Below are 20,022 nucleotides of genomic sequence, written 5' to 3' on the forward strand. Positions count from 1 at the left end.
CGACGTGAGTTCCACTGCCCACGACCTCCATTTGGTTTGTCAATATTCAACTTTGACTCCAAAGCTTGCTCTAGCGTTGTGGGGCTTGCATTCTTCTGAATGCGTTGCTCGTGAACTAGGAGGGATCCTAGTAGCTCCTCTGCGCTCATCGCCTCCAAATCCTTGGATTCCTCAATGGCAGTCACCACATGCTCAAACTTAGATGTGAGTGACCGGAGTATCTTCTCCACAACTCGTACTTCATCGAGTCTCTCGCCATTTCTCCTCATTTGATTTACTATCACAATGAGCCTTGAGTGATAGTCGGAGATGCTTTCCCCTTCATTCATGTGAGCAGTTTCAAAATCTGCTTGAAGTGACTGTAACCTCACTTTCTTGACTCGATCTACTCCTTTGTAGATTGTACTGAGTGTGTCCCATACTTGCTTGCTCGTTGTTGCTTCTGCAACCTTCTCGAACGTTGAATCTTCTAATCCTTGATAGAGAAGATACAACGCCTTCTGGTCATTCTTTCGTAAATCCTTGAGAGTGTTCCTTTGATCTGCAGTATATGTGGCTTCTTGCTCGGTAGTGGGTACAACATACCCATTACTGACAACTTCCCATAGCTCTTGTGATCCAAACAATGCTTTGAATTGGATGCACCATCTTTCATAATTTTCTTTCTTCAATGTGGGAACTTGGAGCTGCACTAAGTTGGATGCCATAACTGCTGCACCTGCCAGAATGGTATTCTGGCTCTGATACCAACTGTTGGTATTGACAAGTTTACTAACTCAATACCAAAATATGTGGGTGATAAGTTTACAAACTCTATCACACCTCTCACTTTCTCTCTCTAACAAACGAAGAAGGGATAGGAAATAACAAGTTTCCACGAAACACACTTTCTTGATATATGAAATAAAAGGCAGTTTACAAACTGATGAAGAAAAAAAACAGAAACTTACAAGCTTATGAACCTGAGAGAATACAATCAGAAAAATGGGATTTGGATGGGATGATTCTAAAACCTTACGATAGGCTTCCTTAAATACTACACAACCTACACCTTTACACCATCAATTGACAGCACACAGATAGCAGCATATCTGCTGTCTTTAACACATGGGAACGTGAAAAATGAAGAGACCAAAAGTGCTCCAGGTTGTCTACATTCGGCAAGTACATGGCAGCACCATTCCAGGTTGTAGTCACAACCTTTCAGCTAGCACATGGAGGAACTTTTAGCCTTTAAAGTTGCAACATGTGTGGATACATCCTGTAAAGAAACTAACAGCCATTAGCAACCTTTTACAGCCTGTTTTGAGTTGAATTTCCAACATTATTCTGCTGCTAACCCCTTTTTTGAATTTTAGCATTTCGATAAGAGGTGTTTAAAAGCATTATGGAGAAAATTTGTTAGGAAGCAAATTTCCTTTAAAAAGTTGAGCTTACACCAAATTTTACTGGTGTACCAATGATGTGTTTTACCCTTACGTCCCTCCCTTCCTCGGAGAAATGCTGGCCTTAGATTTTACTCTTGACTTGGAAATTTTGCTTTCTTTTCCGGCCTTAGATTTCTTTTCCAGCTTTTGTTTCAGTGCAGTTTTTTGCTGCAGGTTTGGTGTAGTTTTTGGTGTTGTCTTGCTGCTGTTTTGTGTTGTTTTTCTGTGTTTTCTATGCAGTTTGGCTGCATTTTTTTGGCAGTTTTGGAGCTGTTTTTTTGCTGCATTGTTGTTGCTGTTTTTTGTGCAATTTTGCTGCATATTCATTAATTAATATACAAGGAAAATAAGACCGTCTTATGCATAAATATGTGTATATTTTAAATTGTACATTTTTTTCTCAAAAACCAAACCGAAACCGTTTGAAACCGCACCGAACCGAACCAAACCAAACCAAACGGTTTGGTTTCATTTCGGTTTTGGCTTCAAAACCGCACCGCACCGTAAAAAGTTTCGGTTTCGGTTGTGGTTTCACTCGAAATCGCACCGAACCGCACCGCGCCCACCCCTAATTTCAATAGCAAAAAAGAAAACTGACATTTGGTTCAAAAGTATTAGAGGGAGTATAGGTCAAGGATTTAAATATCGGTAATATCGGTAGTCCGAAAACACAGAAATATCGACGGAAATATCGATATTGATAAAAATTACATGGAAACCACGGAAATTGTAAGAAAAACTTGAAAATTTTTATTGAAACTTTGCAGGATGTTTATTTAGTCAATTATCTATTAGTTTATCACAAAAAATTGGAAGGAAATGCATTGCATGATGGATTTAACATTATCAAGTTGATTATATAGCGAGCTGACAAACATTGTGAGTGTAGAAAATATGTAGTAATTAACGAAAGAAGTCTAAACACACACACATACATGCTATTATTCGTTGTCCATTGTCTGCAATTGTAAAAAGTGATTGAAAAATTCATGAGGTGAGTCAGATGGGGTCACTCAACCACAGAGGCACACACACACAGAGACATGCCATCACACACGCACACAACACACGCACACATATCTCACACGCATACGGCTCTCTATCTCTCTCATTCTCGATCCTTCTCTCTTCTTCTCTGAGTCTGAGGTGTCGGACCTCTCTTCTCCCCCTTCTCCATTCGACCCACACACACAGAGATCTCCCCCTTCTTGATCCTTCTCTCTTCTTCTCTGAGGCCTTCGATCCTTCTCTCTTCTTCTCTGAGGCCCTCGATCCTTCTCTCTTCTTCTCTGAGGCGTCTGACCTCTCTTCTCCCCCTTCTCCATTCGACCCACACACATAGATCTCCCCCTTCTCGATCCTTCTCTCTTCTTCTCTGAGGCCCTCGATCATTCTCTCTTCTTCTCTGAGGCCTGACCTCTCTTCTCCCCCTTCTCCATTCGACCCACACGCACACAGATCTCCCCATTCTCCCACTTTCTCGATCCTTCGCCCACTCTCTCGATCCTTCGCTGCTGTTGATCGTGGCTTTGGCGAAGTCGGACTTGGCTCAGTCGTCTCTGGTGGTGCGCCACTGAGCAAGGAGTTGGCCCAGTCATCGATTTTTCAGGTGAGATTCCATTGAAACCCTAAGCCCTAAACCGACATCACATATGTTGAATCGTTGATGCATGCGTGAAATTTGAAGCTTATATGTGAAATTGAAGTTAAAAATCGTGTTTTTGCAAGGTTTTTGGGACGAAATCGGCTCGGGAATAGGCACACCATCTCCGGCGTTCGATATCGGAGTCCGATTGCACCGTTCAACAAAATATCTCGATATTTCCAAAATATCGCGATATTATCGATATCGATAATATCACGATATTTTGACGAAAACCACACAGATACCTATTTAAATATCCATTCCCCGAAAAATCGATATTATCGACGATATTTCGTCGATAATATCGATATTTAAATCCATGGTGATGACACATAACATTTATATAACATTTATATGAAAAGCCCACGCAAGTGGGTGGTTTTCATAATTTAAACCATACCCTTTTAAGTAGTAGCTGTCCACCCTATTTCACATCACCCAAGGTAGACCTCAATCATCACCAAGTGAAATGTCATTTGTATAACCTATTCGTTTCTTCTTCTTTGTCTTTTTAGAACCTCAAAATTTGATTAGTCATCACCAGCTTTTTACCTTGGAAAGTGAAATGTCATTTGTATAACCTATTCGTTTCCAAGGATGAAAATATCGATATTATCGGCGATATTTCGCCGATAATATCGTTTTTTTGAGATAACGATATTTTTACATATATCCACTTAATTATCGTCCAAATATCGCAATATTATCGATAATATCGCGATATTTTCGATATCTTTTCGATATTTTCAAGATACTTTCGATATTTTCGCCAGGAGGATGCTCCGACGAGGAAGAAGAAGGAGCAGAGCTGGAAGAGGCGGAGGAGGGCTTACTGAACGGTGGAAAGGGAGTGGAGCCATCGGAATCCGCCGAGCGCGAGGACTCCTCTGGACCGAAGGTGCCGAGCCAGACCCGGGTCTTCTTCCACGGGTCACAGATCTCGGCAGCAAACCGGCCCCACGGTCTTTTCTGAACCCCTCGGTACCGGACCTCTTTTCCAATACAGGGTCTAGATCCGGTGGATTCGGCCGGCGGCGCTGCGTGTCTCGTAGCGGCTCCTCTTCCCCTCCTCATGGCCAAGAATCGGGCTTTTTAGAGTCTGATGGTCATAGAAAGAATTGGGTGTTTGAGAGATTTGGATTGGGAAAATTGAAAGATGGGTTTTGCAGAGACAGGAAGAGAAGAGAGAGAGAGAGAGGATATGGGGGAAGGTTTGCTTAGAGGGATGGGTGGGAGAAAAACTGGATGGCACCAGCACCACCTTCCCTTCTACACAAAAAATATATAAATAATAATGATTTTTTTGGTTTTTGGTTTATGGGATTATTTTTTTATTTTTTTTTTGGGGTTTCTGGCTGAGATAAAATTGGCTTTTTTTTTTTTTTGAACTTTTTTCCGGGTCAAAGAAAAGAAATAGGGTATTTTGGTTGTTTCTTTTTCTTTGGTTTCTTTGTTCCTTCCTTTCTCGATTAGTGTAGCTTCTGTTGCCCCCACAAACCGACCAGACTCGATTTCTTTGCTTCTCCCTTTATCATTCTCGTCCTCCCATTTTATTTTTTTCAAGTTTCGTAAATTATGAATTTTCGTTTCTTCCCTTTTCGGCTTTTCCACCGCGTTCCAAATCTAAAATGTTTTATGTTATTTAGCAAAACGATTATTTTTTGTTCTTTGTATTTTTAAGTCAAAGTCAAACAGTGTCCTAAGTTTGACATCAAATTATCACGAATTCAATATCAATTTTGTTTTGTTGGTTTTTTTATGTGTTTAAGTTTACATATTACAATTAAATGATAATCATCTTTATTTGTAAGTTAATAAAATCTTAAATTGGATGCCAATTTATCACAAATTCTATACTAAATTATCAATGTTAGCACTTGTGTGGCATGACCAAAATCTACACTCCTACATTAATTACATATTCTCTACACTCACAATGTTTGTCAGCTCGCTATATAATCAACTTGATAATGTTAAATCCATCATGCAATGCATTTCCTTCCAATTTTTGTGATAAACTAATAGATAATTGACTAAATAAACATCCTGCAAAGTTTCAATAAAAATTTCCAAGTTTTTCTTACAATTTCCGTGGTTTCCATGTAATTTTTATCGATATCGATATTATCCCGATATTTCCATCGATATTTCCGTGTTTTCAGACTACCGATATTTCCGATATTACCGATATTTTCTTCCTTGGTCATCACCCACTTACAAGTTTGAGATATATATTATATATAAATGTTATATAAATTATAAATTAATTAGATAATATTGTGTTTTTTTTCCGAGGCAATCATATTATATATGTACATAAAACATTCACATATGTATGCTCTTCTATAAGAAATAACATATTATTCAATAATTATTTACATCTGATACAGTAATTTTAATTCATTCATATAATATATAAGCAATTTACCTAAATCCGCTTAGGCCGTCTAGGCGCTTGCCACCTAGACCCCACCTAGCCACCCGACTAGCGCCAAACGTTTAGAATCTTGATATAATTATGACTTAAAAAAAAAGCTTATTCATAAACAGAGTTTCATTTGTCTTAAAAGAGATATCAAAGTAAATAACTTGTACCTGTGTCTAATCGCGTAAATAGCCTCTGACGATATTACCTCTCTCGAGTCTTTGGTGGTTTTGCAAAACCAATATCATCATCTATGGCAATCTGTTGTAGTCAACGTGTCGTAGTCATTTCTTAGCCACGCAGAAACAGATTTGAGTACACGAAGTTCACCATTGAGGAGATCCCGAGCCATTTGCCTCCGGATAGAAAGTCTTTCGCATGCAATGGGAGAACTTACGCGTCCCAAAGACTATGCATACACTCAAGAAGCACAAAAAGGAGTTATTACATTTGTACGAGTCAGATGCAACATTATGTAAATCATAGAATGAGTATATTAAAATTTCACTCTTCATATGTTTATTACTGCTTCCCAAGTTATAAAATTCCTCAATTTCATTAATATCTCAACCAAAATGAGTATGTTACAACATCTGATGTGCTTTGGAATTCCTGAATTCACAAGAACTGTAATTGGTCTAAAAAGTTAGGCAACTTCTGTAAACGGATGAGGTAAAAAGCTAGCATCTTCACCTTGATAGATGCATCAATAGTTGGGTTAATCCTGATAACAACATCTGATGTGCTTTAATCTCTCTGCTGCTGTTTTTTAAAGGACGTCGAGCCAATCGACCATCATGCTCTGCAGCTTCTTTGGCCAGGTCACTAAGTTCTGAATATTAAGAAACTATTTGCAGATGGCTCATAAGGTAAAATGAGCTCAGAAGCATATCAAGCAATGCATGAGAGTAAGGTAACATGAAGAGAACACGCCTTGAGGAGAGGTGCAACATAGAACACGAGCAAATGCGTGAAGTGACCGTGGAATTCCTTTCTCTTTACCAGACCTAACTTCCCTGTGTCATCATACGATTATTGTAATCAGTAAAAGATTTTCATCACAAGATATCAAGTCATCACGCAGACAAACGCATAAATTAAACAAGACTGGAAATGTAACAAAAGAAACAGACCATTTGGTGACTAGATGCAAGCGATAAAAGGCATCATGTAGGCAAAGGAACGAAAATAGGGGAAAAAGAAAAAAGGAAATAAAAGAGATATAATGCATCACTACCAACTTGATAGTGAAAGAATCCATTAAAGAGTCGAAACCATTGACATCGTTACTGATTGGTCTGTGATGTCTCTTCAAAAGTTCCCACTTCATTCATGAAGGACATCATGATGAGGTATATCGCCCTGGATCTGGACCTGAAAATAGACCACAGGCATCCCTAAACATTTACAGATTACATTATGAAAACCATCATCTGGCAAGAAATGACGTAGAACGCATATTCAGTATCTTACTAATTAACACTGGGTGACAGAATAATTAAGTGGCTTGAGTCTTCAAGCAAACTTACTGAAAAAAGAGATTACAAGTACTCAACTAATTGCAATTACTATGCTCCCAAGAAAGACATCCAACTTATCAAAAGAGGTTCTTAAGCAAGTGCTAGATCAAAAACATTCTTGTTTATCGAGTCAAAGAGAGAACAGTTTTGTTAAACTTCTAGTCAAAGTGTTAAATCAAAGTAAGAAGTGTGAATTAAGCTACAGAAAGATCTTCCCAGCATAACAAAGCAATCATTGTGACTAAAGTAAACTGAAATCTAAGACCGACCTGGTTGTGAATGTTGTATGAAAGTGTAAACCCAAAGTCCAGCAGCAGGGTAGCATTTGAAAATTTTCCGTATCTTATCAGTACCTATACAATGACCAGCAAGGAATAAAAAATTTTGCTAATTCATTAAAAAAAATACATAAGAAATTAGCAGAAGGTCATTAAAATTTCAAACCCAAATGAGAGACATCTAGAACGAGTATGAGTTATAATGTTAATGAGCCGTCTACAAAAACAAAAATTGATCAACTGTTTCAAAAAAAAAATGATATTCCAAAGGGTACGTGTAATTTTAAATAGGGGAAACAGGCCATCTTAACTAAGTAGCGTCTAACCTGTTCACCAGGAGCATAATTGCAGTCAGCAATTACCTGCCCAGATAAATGACAGGCATGAAAAATCAAGGACATTGTTCACGCGTATACCTGATAATATGTATAAATTTTAAAGGGAGCTCGTAACTGCAGAAATAAGTAGCATATGAGAAATGAATTTGTTGTGCACCCCAATAACTGAATGAATATAAAGCAAATCAAGATGTGAGATAGAGTGCAGATTGAATAAGGAGAACATAAAATTCTTGTACTCCTATAACCAAATCAAGATGTGAGATGGAGAATCAAAATGCAAAGAGAGAGGGAGTACCTCTGAGAAATGTTTGTCGTCATCACTCAACACAATTGATTCTGAAGTCCCGTCATGATTCAGAAAATCAGCAAATGGGATCTATAAAATAATTTAATAATCCAAACATACATAATTAAAGAGGCAAACATTGAACTTGCATCATAAAGTTCATAACACTATTTACAACGGAATCTTCGCAAATGTGTTACCAGGGAATAACCCTTCATGCTTCCCCATGCTCGAGAAGTAACTGCAAAATCCACCTTGAACAAGTGAGAATAAGTTTTATAGATCTTTAAGAGATGCAACTGCTGCAACTAATCACATCTAGAATAGTTTTATATCCAGCAAGTCATATTAAGTCAGAATTAATAGGTATATAGGTAAATGGAGATATAACTAATTTAAAAAATATGAAATCGGATGCCATTAAAATCTACAACACTTCTGGCATTCATTCATTTTAGTTGTTTTAAATTGGAATTAAGTACAACTGAATCAAATAACGGATTAGAACATGAAAATGCTTAATATCATAACCGTCACCGTGCAATGCATCCTGGATAAACAAAAACCTCAAACTCCACAGAAAAAATCTTTCCACAACATAGTAAATTAAACTAGAACAGCAATCTACATTGCACATTCTCTGCTCAAACAAAACGACAGTGGCAAGCTTTGTGTTGCGAAATTTAAACTAACCGAAATTAGTCCAACTTAGTTCCAAAGTTTATGCTCGCAAGCGTACGAATCGTTTGATAGTATAGAAAGCAAGCACTTAATATCGTCCCTTAGAAAATGATTTAATTCTTATCAACTAACTTAAATCCAATTGCAACGAAGTGAAACTAGCAAAGATTGATGAAAGATGGTTTTGAGAATTGAAACTAATAGTAAAAACAAATAAAAACAAGAAAGTTTGATCACAATGCAAAAAATGACAGCCAATAAAACAAGTTGTAATTCAATTGAGTAAAACACTAGAGCATCTGACTCGCCATAACCCATCCTACTTATTTCCTGCAACGAATTATTAACAAGTACTCAATCTCATTAATAGTAAAATTTCCCTAATTCATGTAATATCTATGGCATCTAGACTATTACGTATATCCCAATTTGCAACCATCCATGGCATCTGGAATAGTTTAACATCATGAAACTCATTACGATCAGTGGAAATTTATATAAAGACTACACAAATCCTAGAGTATGGCATCTACTACTAGGTAATTTATGGTATCTATTTGCAAGAAGCTATCACTCAAGTTGAAAACATGGCATCTGCACAACTTGCATCACATTTACTAAGTAAAAGTCAAGATGGTAGCTAATCTCCAAGACTAAAACCAAGCATATAAACACAGCAAACAATACTCAATGAAATTGAAAACTTGAAAATAATTCAATTCAGAATTTAAGCATTCGTAGTCATGGCTACATCGTAGCCCTAGCTAAGGAAAATTAGTTCCGAAACATAGATGAAATTGTCATTGTATTCATAATAAAAACGAGAAGAAAATTGAGTTTAGAAAACCCTGTAAACTCCTCTGCTCTGCGGTAGCCTTTCTTCCTGCGAAAAATACATCCCCCGTGTGTCTCTGCTGCTTCTGTTTTCATTTCCCTTTTTTTTTCGTAACCGACGACGGCTTAAAAGCCAATTTATTGAAAACATTAGAAGAAAAGAAACGGAAGAAACCTTTTAACTCCTTGCCAGACACTTTGTGAAAATTGATCAAAGCTTGAAAGAATAGAACGCCTAAATCACACTCAAGTTGGTCTACTTGCTGCAACGAGGCCTCCATATTGTCCTTTTCTACCCTGCTAGATTCCAGCTGGGAATTTCATCTCCAAAGTGATATAACAACCAAATCTGAAAGTACCCAAATCTCCATTGCAATTGATGAGAATTAAAGATAAAAAAATTGCCCAATTCATGCTTCCACCGCAAACCTAACAAACTGGAGAGTGGAATAGAAATATGGATTTTCATCCCGCTTCAATTTTGATAAGCTGCAGTGCGCCAGCTTGCTTCTGGAAATTGGTAGAGAAAAACAATCATTTCTTATGTCGGTGCAAATATGAGGATAAGGGCATTTGTTTTGTTGAAGCGGTCACGTGATGGTCCTTTCTGTAGTGCAATAAGGAACCTGATTAAAAATTGAATAATAGGAAATGAGTCTACACTATTTTACCAAACATGATTAGACACCACCAAACTAACATGAAAATCACATAAACATAGCATAATTTTCCATATCATTAATTCAATCTTAAAAACACCAAAACATGTCATTTCTTTCATTTAAATCCGAAATTGCATCTAAGAAATTGTAGTTTTCGGAGTACAATAGATGATAAAATATGCACTCGTCACTTTGCAGCATCGCCAACTCCATCACTCAACAAATCTTTCAGTTCTGGAACGAGATTATCCGGAGCTAGTTGCTGCAATTATCAACCAAAACAAAGCCTCATAAATCATAAATTAACAATTTAAACTGTGATTAATAATGTGATTAAAGTCTTAAATAATTTGGGATTACGATTTACCACGTTGTACGGAACCTTCAAAATGCAGTCTCCAGCTGTTATGCTCTTTGAAGCAAACAGAGACGTTCCGTGCGCCGGTTTCCCAATTGAAACGCCGACCGAGATTTCGGCGCCGGCCTTCCGCTCCAGCCACGGCAAGAAATCGTTGGATTCGTCGACCTGGTAGAGAATGATGAATTGTTAGCAGGAATTTGAAATGTTTCGGTTTTTTACGGGATTGTGAAATACTCTGTTTGGCTTTTGGGATACCTTGGGTTGGGACAAGGAGAGGAAGTTGAGCTTGATACTCGGAGTGTAGGAGAGGTTGAGATGTTGACGGCGGAGACGCCATCGGATATTTGTGCGGGATCGGGACGTCGTCGTTTTGATGAGAGTGTTGGCTTGGCGCTCGACTGTCGGGTTTTTCGCGCTCACAGTAACATTCTAAGTTGATAGTCATACAATCCCTAATCACGACCTTTACCTTACGTGTGGATCTGACCACGATCGTTCATCGTACATCGTGCGATCAGAAATTATTTTAAAATTTAAAATTAAATGTAAATAATACTTAATGAAAATTGATCGCACGATTTACGATGAACGATCAGGATCACAAGATCCCAGGAAAAGGATCCGGCGAGGATCCTTTTCCCAAAAATTGAATAGCTGTTTGTTATAATGCTCCTCAACGATTATTGTTATGAAACTATTAATGTATAAAATCGGGTTGATTTTAAAACAGAGGCAGATTCTCTGCCCTCCCACTTTCCGTGCCCTCCCATTTTGTGTGGTCACAGTTAAGTCACGTCAATATTTTATATTATTTTTTTATAGAGATAATAAGACAAAACAGAACAGTAATATAAAAGGTTGACGTGGCTTCACAATGACTACACAAACGGGAGGCCATAGAAAGTGGAAGGGCAGAGAACCTACCTCCTTTTAAAACAACGTGAAAGTCAACATGTGACCTTCGCAAAGTTGGTTCGGTCACTATGGAAAAAAAGTTCGAGCATAATGGGGAAAAAGTTCGAGCACGAAATAAGGCACAAAAATTTCGTAATGTATTTACAACGATCAAAACCGTCTATCTCCCATTATTTAAAGGTCATGTGGTTGCACTTCCTTTCGTTTTGGAAAAAAAAGTGGTATGCACTTCCTTTCGTTTTGGGAAGGGCGGGTGGAGAAGCTTGCTATTTGGTGGAGTGGAAGAGTTTGCTATTACTACTCTTCTGTCAGTAAAGCTATATGTTTTGTTGCTTGTTTTTTAAAGAAATTAGCGAATAAATACTGTACATAAGTACAGGTAATGCTTATTTCATACTTGAACTATACTGTTGCGAAAGATTCCCAGTAGTCGTAGCTGCATTGCTTCCTTAGATTCTAAGCAGTTTCTAATAACTGCTTGTGAGATTCTGAAAAAATGGTTCCTGAAATTCATTTATATGAGTTGGTACCGCGAACTATTTCTGTAAAAAATTACGGCAGACTCGTGCAGAATTTGCGTAGAAGGACATTCGTAAGATGCTTTACTGAAAAGGAAGTTGAGGAGGCCACAAGAAACTACACTTATCATTACTATAACAATGAACGCTACGGAACAGTATACCACACAAAATTAGATGGATGAGGTATCGCCATAAAAAAGTGCAACAGTGTTATTGGTGACCCGTTCATCCAGAGTCAACGTCTGGTTCACGAGGCATTTGTTCTTTCTCAAATCGAACACAAAAATGTGGGAGGCTGTTTGGTTGTTGTTTAGAGACAAAATGGCCCATAATGGTTTATGTCCCCACCAATGCCTTGACTTGTCTTGAGCACTTTGGCAGAAACAACCCTAAACTCTCGTTTGAATCACGAATGAAGATAGCAGCGGAAACTGCAGGAGCTCTAGCGTACTTGCACTCCAAGTCAGTCATACACCGAGATGTGAAGGCAGCGAATATATTCATAAATGATACAACTCACACCGCTAAAGTCAGTCATACCACTCAACTCGATTAATAACTATAACCTTGGCAAGACAAGCCTACTAACATCTGCACACTACTCAAACCCTAGCTCTCTCTCTCTCTCTCTTATTTCTTCTCAACTTTTTTTCCAACGTAAAGCTGGACAAACTCTTATTTCCTGGGTAATTGTAAAGTGTGGCAGCTGCACCTATTTATAGAATTCGGATCCTCTCCGGATCCTCTTTGTGAGAATCTCGGAGATTTGTAACTCATGTTCGTTCATCGTACATCGTGCGGTTAATTTTCATCAAATATTGTTTGTGTTCAATTTTAAATAATAAAATTTAAAATGATTTTTGACCGCACGATGTACGATGAATGACCACAATAAACAGATTCCCGAGATCCTCACAAAAAGGATCTGGAGAGGATCCTTATTCCTATTTATAATTCACTAAACTTAGTGACCAAGTAAGACAATAGTAATAAAATAATATGTAAATTATAGACTAAACCTAGGTACATCTATCCCCACTGAAATATGTCAAAATTAACTAGCAACATCAAAGAAAGAACAAATGTTGCCACGTCCAGTGTAGGTCTCCACCTCCAACCTTTGCCGGACTTACAAATCCTACTAATTTGCATGAAGCAATGAAGCCACCTCGAGCTATAAATAGCTTAAAAAACAACATAATTGTAAACATAAAGATAGGTGATTCAATGGTTAAAAACCATGTAAACCGCTTAGACATGAAAAAATAAAAAGTATATGAAAATTAAGGACTGACTTGAGCTTGGAGTTCACAGAATACTTTTAATAGTAAATGTTGTGTTGGATTGAGTTCCTTGTAATGATATATCTCTTCTCTGCACAAATAGCACAATGGCAAAAATGGTAGTTTATTTAAAAAATGAAAAAAAATTAAATACAGTGAACGATGCTAAGATGAATAAAACTGAAACCCTAGACAACAAATTGATAGCTAGGAAGAAAGGAAAAAAAAACATGCATGAATAAAATTTTGACCACCCTTAATTTATAATTAAGCTAAGCAAATACACAACAAGCTCAACACAATCACAACAATAAGAATTTTCAAATGGTTAAATATATATCACAAAGAAAAGCACATGCATCTAGAGAATTGAATATTATTATCACTACTGTGAATTCAATTTCATTTCAAGCTACTATCTAATAAAACCTTTCAGTCAAGGTTTCTGTAAGTTAATTTTAATTTTATTATCAAAACTATTTTTAGTAAATTTTCTTTACATCCTATTACAAATTATTACATCTACTTGGATTTTAATATGCACTGAAGAAATTAAAGTCCTTACATCACAATCTGAATTGAGATCTAGTTCATTGAATCACTATACAATGCGGGGAGAGGCTACCCTGCTCTTGTGGTCTCGTCCCTTCGGGGGATTGAACGTGCCTCCTCCCATTGGATACTGGAGGTGAAGCCCTACAACGCTTAGGACTTCGGCTGTCATGAGGACTCGTTGATCTTCTCTCCAAACTCCTTTCTCTCCTCATGGGTGATCGCTAATGACTGCACATTAGGAAAAAAATAAACGAGTTTCAGCAAAATACCCAGACAAATAATCTGCACACATAGCAATTCGATGTGAAGAACAAAGTGCCGGTTGTCAACTACCTGACACACTCCCCCTCCTCCTTTTTCCGGCCTTGGGACCGGCAGTGTAAGATAAACTTACACAGGCGGATTTATTAAAAATGTGGACTATATTATAAAAATTTACTACTATAACCTCATTCACTTGAGAAAGCATTACACAGAAATCCAAATTCACCCAGCAAAAATGTGTCTTCTATTTTAGTTGTACCCTCATATCCCACATTCCCGCTCCAAATGCGTAAGAGCCAGTTTGGTGGGTTTTCCTTCATATTAGCCTAATCTTGTGGGCTCCTAGTTTTCCAGAATCCCGGTTTCTCACGTTCAGTTGTTATGAATCCATAACTTGTAACTGTGTCTGATCACGTAAATAATCTCCGATGATATTACCTCTCTCAAGTCTTTGGTGGTATTGCAAAACTAATATCATCATCTATAGCAGTCTGTTGTAGTCAAAGTGTCGCAGTAGTTTCTTAGCCATGCAGAAGCAGATTTGAGGATACGAAGTTCACCATTGAGGAGATCCTGAGCCATTTGCCTCCGGATAGAAAGTCTTTCACAAGTAACTGGAGAACTTATAGGTCCCAAAGACTATGCACACACTCAAGAAGCACAAAAAGGAGTTACTACATTTGTAGTCAGATGCAACATTATGTAAACCATAGAAATGATTATATTAAAATTCCACTCTCTTCATATGTTTATTAATGCTTCCCAAACGCCTAAGACTTCTCCAGTTATAAAATTCCTCAACTTCATTAATATCTCAACCAAAATGAGTATGTTAGAACACGTCAATTGATTCAATCTGCGTATGCTTAAGAATTCCTTCATTCAAAAGAACCGTAATTGGTGTATGCTCTTGTGAATTAATGCATTATCATAGAAAATAATGAACTCTTGTTTAACTTAGCTTAAACAAGTTCTGTAAACGAAGGGGGTAAAAAGTTAGCATCTTTACCTTGATAGATGCATCACAACGTCAGCTAATTGGGTTAATTTTGATAACAACATCTGATGTGCTTCAATCTCTCTGCTGCTGTTTATTAAAGGACGTCGAGCCAATCGACCATCATGTTCTGCAGCTTCCTTGGCCAGGTCACTAAGTTCTGAATATTAACTTAAGAAACAATCAATAAACTATTTGCAGATGAGTCATCAGGTTAAATGAGCTCAGAAGCATATTAAGCAATGCATGCGAGTAAGTTAACATGAAGAGAAATACACCTTGAGGAGAGGCGCAACATAGAACACGAGCAAAAGCACGAAGTGACTGAGGAATTCCTTTCCCTTTTCCACTACCAGACCTAACTTCCCTATGTCATCGTACGATTATTGTAATCAGTAAAAGATTTTCATCGCAAGATATCAAGTCATCACGCAGATAAATGCATTAATTAAACAAGACTGGAAATGGAACAAAAGAAACAGAATATTTGACTTCACAGAGTACCACTAGATACGGGGGATAAAGGCCATCATGTAGGCAAAGGAACAAAAATAGGGGAAAAAAGGAAATAAAAGAGATATAGTGCATCACTACCAACTTGATAGTGAAAGAATCCATTGAAGAGTCGAAACCATTGACATCATTACTGATTGGTCTGTGATGTCTCTTCAAAAGTTCCCACTTCATTTCACGAAGGACGTCATGGTGAGGTATATTGACCTGGATCTCGACCTGAAAATAGACCAAAGGCATCCATAACATTTACAGATTACATATAACAAAACCATCATCTGGAAAGAAATGATGTAGAACGTGTATTCAGTATCTTACTAATTAACACTGGATGACAGATAATTAAGTGGCTTGAGTCTTCAAGCAAACTTACTGAACAAAGAGATTATAAATACTCAACTAATTGCAATTACTATGCTCCCATGAAAGACATCCAACTTATCAAAGAGGTTTTTAAGCAAGTGCTAGATCAAAAGTAGTCTTGTTCATGGAGTCAAAGGGAAAATAGTTTTGTTACCAAAAACAAACTTCTAGTCAAAGTGTTAAATCAAACTAAGAAGTGTGAATTAAGCAACGGAAACGTTCTCCCAACATAACAAAGCAATCATTGTGACTATAGTGAACAGAAATCCAAGACTGACCTGGTCGTGGATGTTGGATGAAAGTGTAAACCCAAAGTCAAGAAGCAGGGTAGCATTTGAAAATTTTCCGTATCTTATCAGTACCTATACAAATATACAAATCGCAGTCCAGAGTTACAACTTTAAACAACCACTTCTGCAATATAACCATAGTCACGAACTGCTCCAGAGGATGCTTCCATGTACCATCCATTCATACTAATAATAGGAAACCCCAAACTTCCAGTAATTTCTAAATATTAATTCCACAGCATATCTCAAGCAATATTGTGCTTTTTACTCTAACATAGACCCTGTGTTCATGTATTGTGATCCGTTATCTGTTAACACACAATGACCACTGAGGAATAAAAAGTTTTACTAATTCTTTGTCATGAAAATTTCAAACCCAACGAGAGACATCTAAAACGAAAATGAGTGAAAATGTTAATGAGTCGTCTACAAAAACAAAAATTGATCAAATGTTTCAAAACAAAAATGAAATTCCAAAGGGTGCCTGTAATTTTAAATAGGGGAAAAAAGCCATCTTAATTAAGTAGCATCTAACCTGTTCATCAGGAGCATAATTGCGGTCAGCAATGACCTGCCCAGATAAAGAACAGGCATGGAAAATCAAGAACATTGTTCACACATATCCCTGATATGTATAAATTTTAAAGGGAGCTAAAAACTGCAAATACAAGTAGCATAGCATCCCAATAATTGAACTAATATAAAGCAATAAAAACATAAAAAAGACTCAATTTCCATAAGAGTGCGGAATGAAGGGGAGAATATAAAATTCTTGTACTCCTATAACCAAATCAAGATGTGAGATAGAGAATCAAAACGCAGAGAGAGAGAGAGAGAGAGAGAGTACCTCTGAGAAATGTTTGTCGTTGTCACTCAACACTAATGATTCTGAAGTGCCGTCATGATTCAAAAAATCAGCAAATGGGATCTATAAAATAAATTGAAAATCCAAAAATTCATAAGTAAAAAGGAAATAATTGAACTTCCATCATAAAGCTCATAACACTATTTACAACAGAATCTTTATAAACGTGTTACCAGGGAATAACCCTTCATGCTTCCCCATGCTCGAGAAGTAACTGCGAAATCCACTGCGAACCAGTGAGAATAAGTTGTATAGATCTTTAAGAGATGCAACTGCTGCAACTAATAATATCTAGAATAGTTTGTATCCAGGAATCATATAAAATCGGAATGAATAGGTATATAGGTAAATGGAGATATAACTAACTAAACTATATGAAATTGGATTCCATTGAACATCTACACCGATGCTGGCATTCATTCATTTTATTCAAAAAATTGGAATTAAGTACAATTGAAGCAAATTATTCAGACAGTTCAGGACGTGAAAATGCTTTAAAATGGAGAAGCTCACCTAAAGCATATGCGTGCATGAAATCCTTATAGGTGATACTTTTGGACATTTCAGGGAAGTTCTTGAAAGCCTGAAAATATGTCGTAGCAATAATTAGAATCTAAAAGTTAATAACTACGAAGTGATTGACAATCATCTCATATCTCAGGTAAGTATTGACTTGATTAAGTTTCAAAAGTTATTAAGTTGACGGGACCCCCACTATTCCAAATTCTGAAGAATGTGTGCCACCAACAGTTTAAATCCCGAATTGAGATGATGATATTAAACTTAAAGCATATACATGGCAGAGGTTCACGCATGAACGTCCCAAAACCATTAACCAGTGTATAAAACAATCAAGTACTTACCGTCCTAATTGCCAAAAATTCCTTTTTGATTTGAGATCTTTGATTAATTGTTTCCTGATATACAGAGCTTTGGCGAATCAGCTCCAGCTCATCGTCACTCCAAAATATCTAAGAATATACAAACAACATCCAAGTCAATAACAGCAAATTCTTGCCATTCAAAAAAATGTGTACAACCAAACAAATCAACTACATGTAAGAACCATTGCTCAGTTAAATTCTTTTCCATTCATGTTCAACACATGCTGTCTGAATTGACCGTCTAACAACATAACCTACCAAATTATCTCTAGGAATGCAAATGATAATATCGTATAACACTCACCGTGCAATGCATCTCCTCCGGGCGAGGAAGCCAGCGAATGTAAGGGGCCCACCTGGAATCCTGCATAAACAAAACCCTCAAACTCCACAGAAAAAATATTTCCACAACATAGTAATTAAACTAGAACAGCAATCTACATTGCCCATTCTCTGCTCAAACAAAACGACAGTGGCAAGCTTTGCAGCATCGCCAACTCCATCACTCAACAAATCTTTCAGTTCCGGAACGAGATCATCCGGAGCTAGTTGCTGCAATTATCCACCAAAACAAAGCCTCTTAAATCATATATTAACAATTTAAACTGTGATTAATAATGTGATTAAAGTCTTAAATAATTTGGGTTAAGATTTACCACTCTGTACGGAACCTTCAAAACGCAATCTCCAGCTGTTATGCTCTTTGAAGCAAAAAGAGAAGTTCCGTACGCCGATTTCCCAATTGAAAGTGCCGACGAAATCTCGGCGCCGGCCTTCCGCTCCAGCCACGGCAAGAAGTCGTCGGATTCGACCTGGTAGAGAACGATGAATTGTTAGCAGGAGTTTGATATGTTTCGGTTTTTCCCGTGATTGTGAAATTCTCTGTTTGGCTTTTGGGATACCTTGGGTTGGGACAAGGAGTGGAAGTTCAGCTTGATACTTGGAGTGTAGGAGAGGCTGAGATGTTGACGGCGGAGACGCCATCGGATTTTTCGCGCTCCCAGTAGCATTGCGGTGCGGGATTGGGACGTCGCCGCTTTGAGGAGAGTGTTGGCTTGGCGCTCGACTGTCGTATCCACGCGGGGAAGGTGTGGGGAATTAGTCCGCGGCTGGAATAATTTTGATTTCTGGTTTGAAAGGGACCGGAATGTGGAATTACGGTGTTTGCGTGGGGTATAAACTGATTAGCTGTTGTTATAAACTTATAATGCTCCTCAACGTTTGGATAATCTTTAATATTCAATTATTGTAATGAAGTTATTGATGTTCAAAATCGGGTTAATTTTAAAACAATGTGAAATGTTAAGGTGTGATCTTTGTTCACAAGTTGGGTTACGTTCACGAACGTAAAAGAGTTATCATTAATAATGTAGAGTTTACATGATACAAATGTTAAATATAATGATTATTAGTGAGTTCTAATAATGGTTCAGAGAATCTAAAGACCATAAGAAGCTTAATTGTGGGAGAACGATCTCCCTTTACAGTTGGGTAGAGTCCCATGTTTTCGTCTACGGCCAATGTGGGACTCTTATAACTTTACTTTTATGTTGACACGTGTTACGTTGTGGTTGATTTCTTAGTTGGTGAGAAACTCATGTTCTTCGGCAGGTGTGCCTCAGCACAAACCCTTCAGTACTTAGAAGTTGATCGGTACTTAGAAGTTTGTAGTGTGATGAAGTATGGTACAAATAGTGTTCCCCAAGTTCCTGAGAGAGAAAAAACATTCTCGGTTAGAGACTTGCAAAATCTAACTAAACTTTGTAGTGTAATAACTAAACTTTTGAGTACCGAACTAACTCTTCCCTAATATGAATTGGCGTGATTCAGCAAGAAGAGGTGAATCGTCAATAACATATTTCAACCGCATTGCATGTTCCTGACCATCTTGTTCCACTGCTTCGACAAGACCATTAACAATGAATGATAAAATTACCATATGATCAAATGCAATACAAAGATCAAATACGAAATTATCTTCAAAACATTATCTACTCAAAGAAGGAAATGAAACAACAAACAAATTGCACCGTAACTACATTAGTTCATCATCTTTAAATAACGTCATAGTTAGATCCACAAAATCGTCTATCTCCCATACTCCTACAGTCA

At 37.4% G+C, this 20,022-nt stretch overlaps 1 protein-coding gene and 1 pseudogene across 20 annotated transcripts; both read right to left on the reverse strand.

Annotated features, from left to right (window-relative positions):
- Nucleotides 1-6,152: 6,152 nt before the first annotated feature.
- Nucleotides 6,153-20,022, reverse strand: part of LOC103412706 (fructose-bisphosphate aldolase-lysine N-methyltransferase, chloroplastic-like) — a 61,991-nt pseudogene continuing 48,121 nt past the window's right edge.
- LOC103406296 (fructose-bisphosphate aldolase-lysine N-methyltransferase, chloroplastic-like) lies at nt 13,069-19,151 on the reverse strand. Of its 20 annotated transcripts, XR_011579015.1 has the most exons (16): nt 18,813-19,058; nt 18,567-18,722; nt 18,352-18,462; nt 18,215-18,274; nt 17,890-17,997; nt 17,540-17,609; nt 17,200-17,252; nt 17,009-17,089; nt 16,697-16,732; nt 16,150-16,233; nt 15,590-15,727; nt 15,274-15,362; nt 15,008-15,155; nt 14,437-14,637; nt 13,745-13,962; nt 13,069-13,270 (listed from the first exon to the last, which is right to left on the reverse strand). XR_011579015.1 is itself a non-coding variant. In XM_070818592.1 (14 exons), exons 1-14 carry the CDS (start codon nt 18,918-18,920, stop codon nt 13,956-13,958), a joined length of 1,233 nt encoding a protein of 410 aa, XP_070674693.1. In that variant the 5' UTR covers nt 18,921-19,074; the 3' UTR covers nt 13,622-13,955. The 20 variants fall into 20 exon arrangements, 2 of the variants coding, with proteins under 2 accessions (XP_070674693.1, XP_028956542.1); XR_011578982.1 differs by lacking the exon at nt 14,437-14,637 and having other exon boundaries at nt 15,594-15,727; XR_011579005.1 differs by lacking the exon at nt 14,437-14,637 and having other exon boundaries at nt 15,008-15,166; nt 15,594-15,727.

Source organism: Malus domestica, chromosome 01 (assembly GCF_042453785.1).
Source record: "Malus domestica chromosome 01, GDT2T_hap1".
NCBI classification, from domain to species: Eukaryota; Viridiplantae; Streptophyta; class Magnoliopsida; order Rosales; family Rosaceae; genus Malus; species Malus domestica.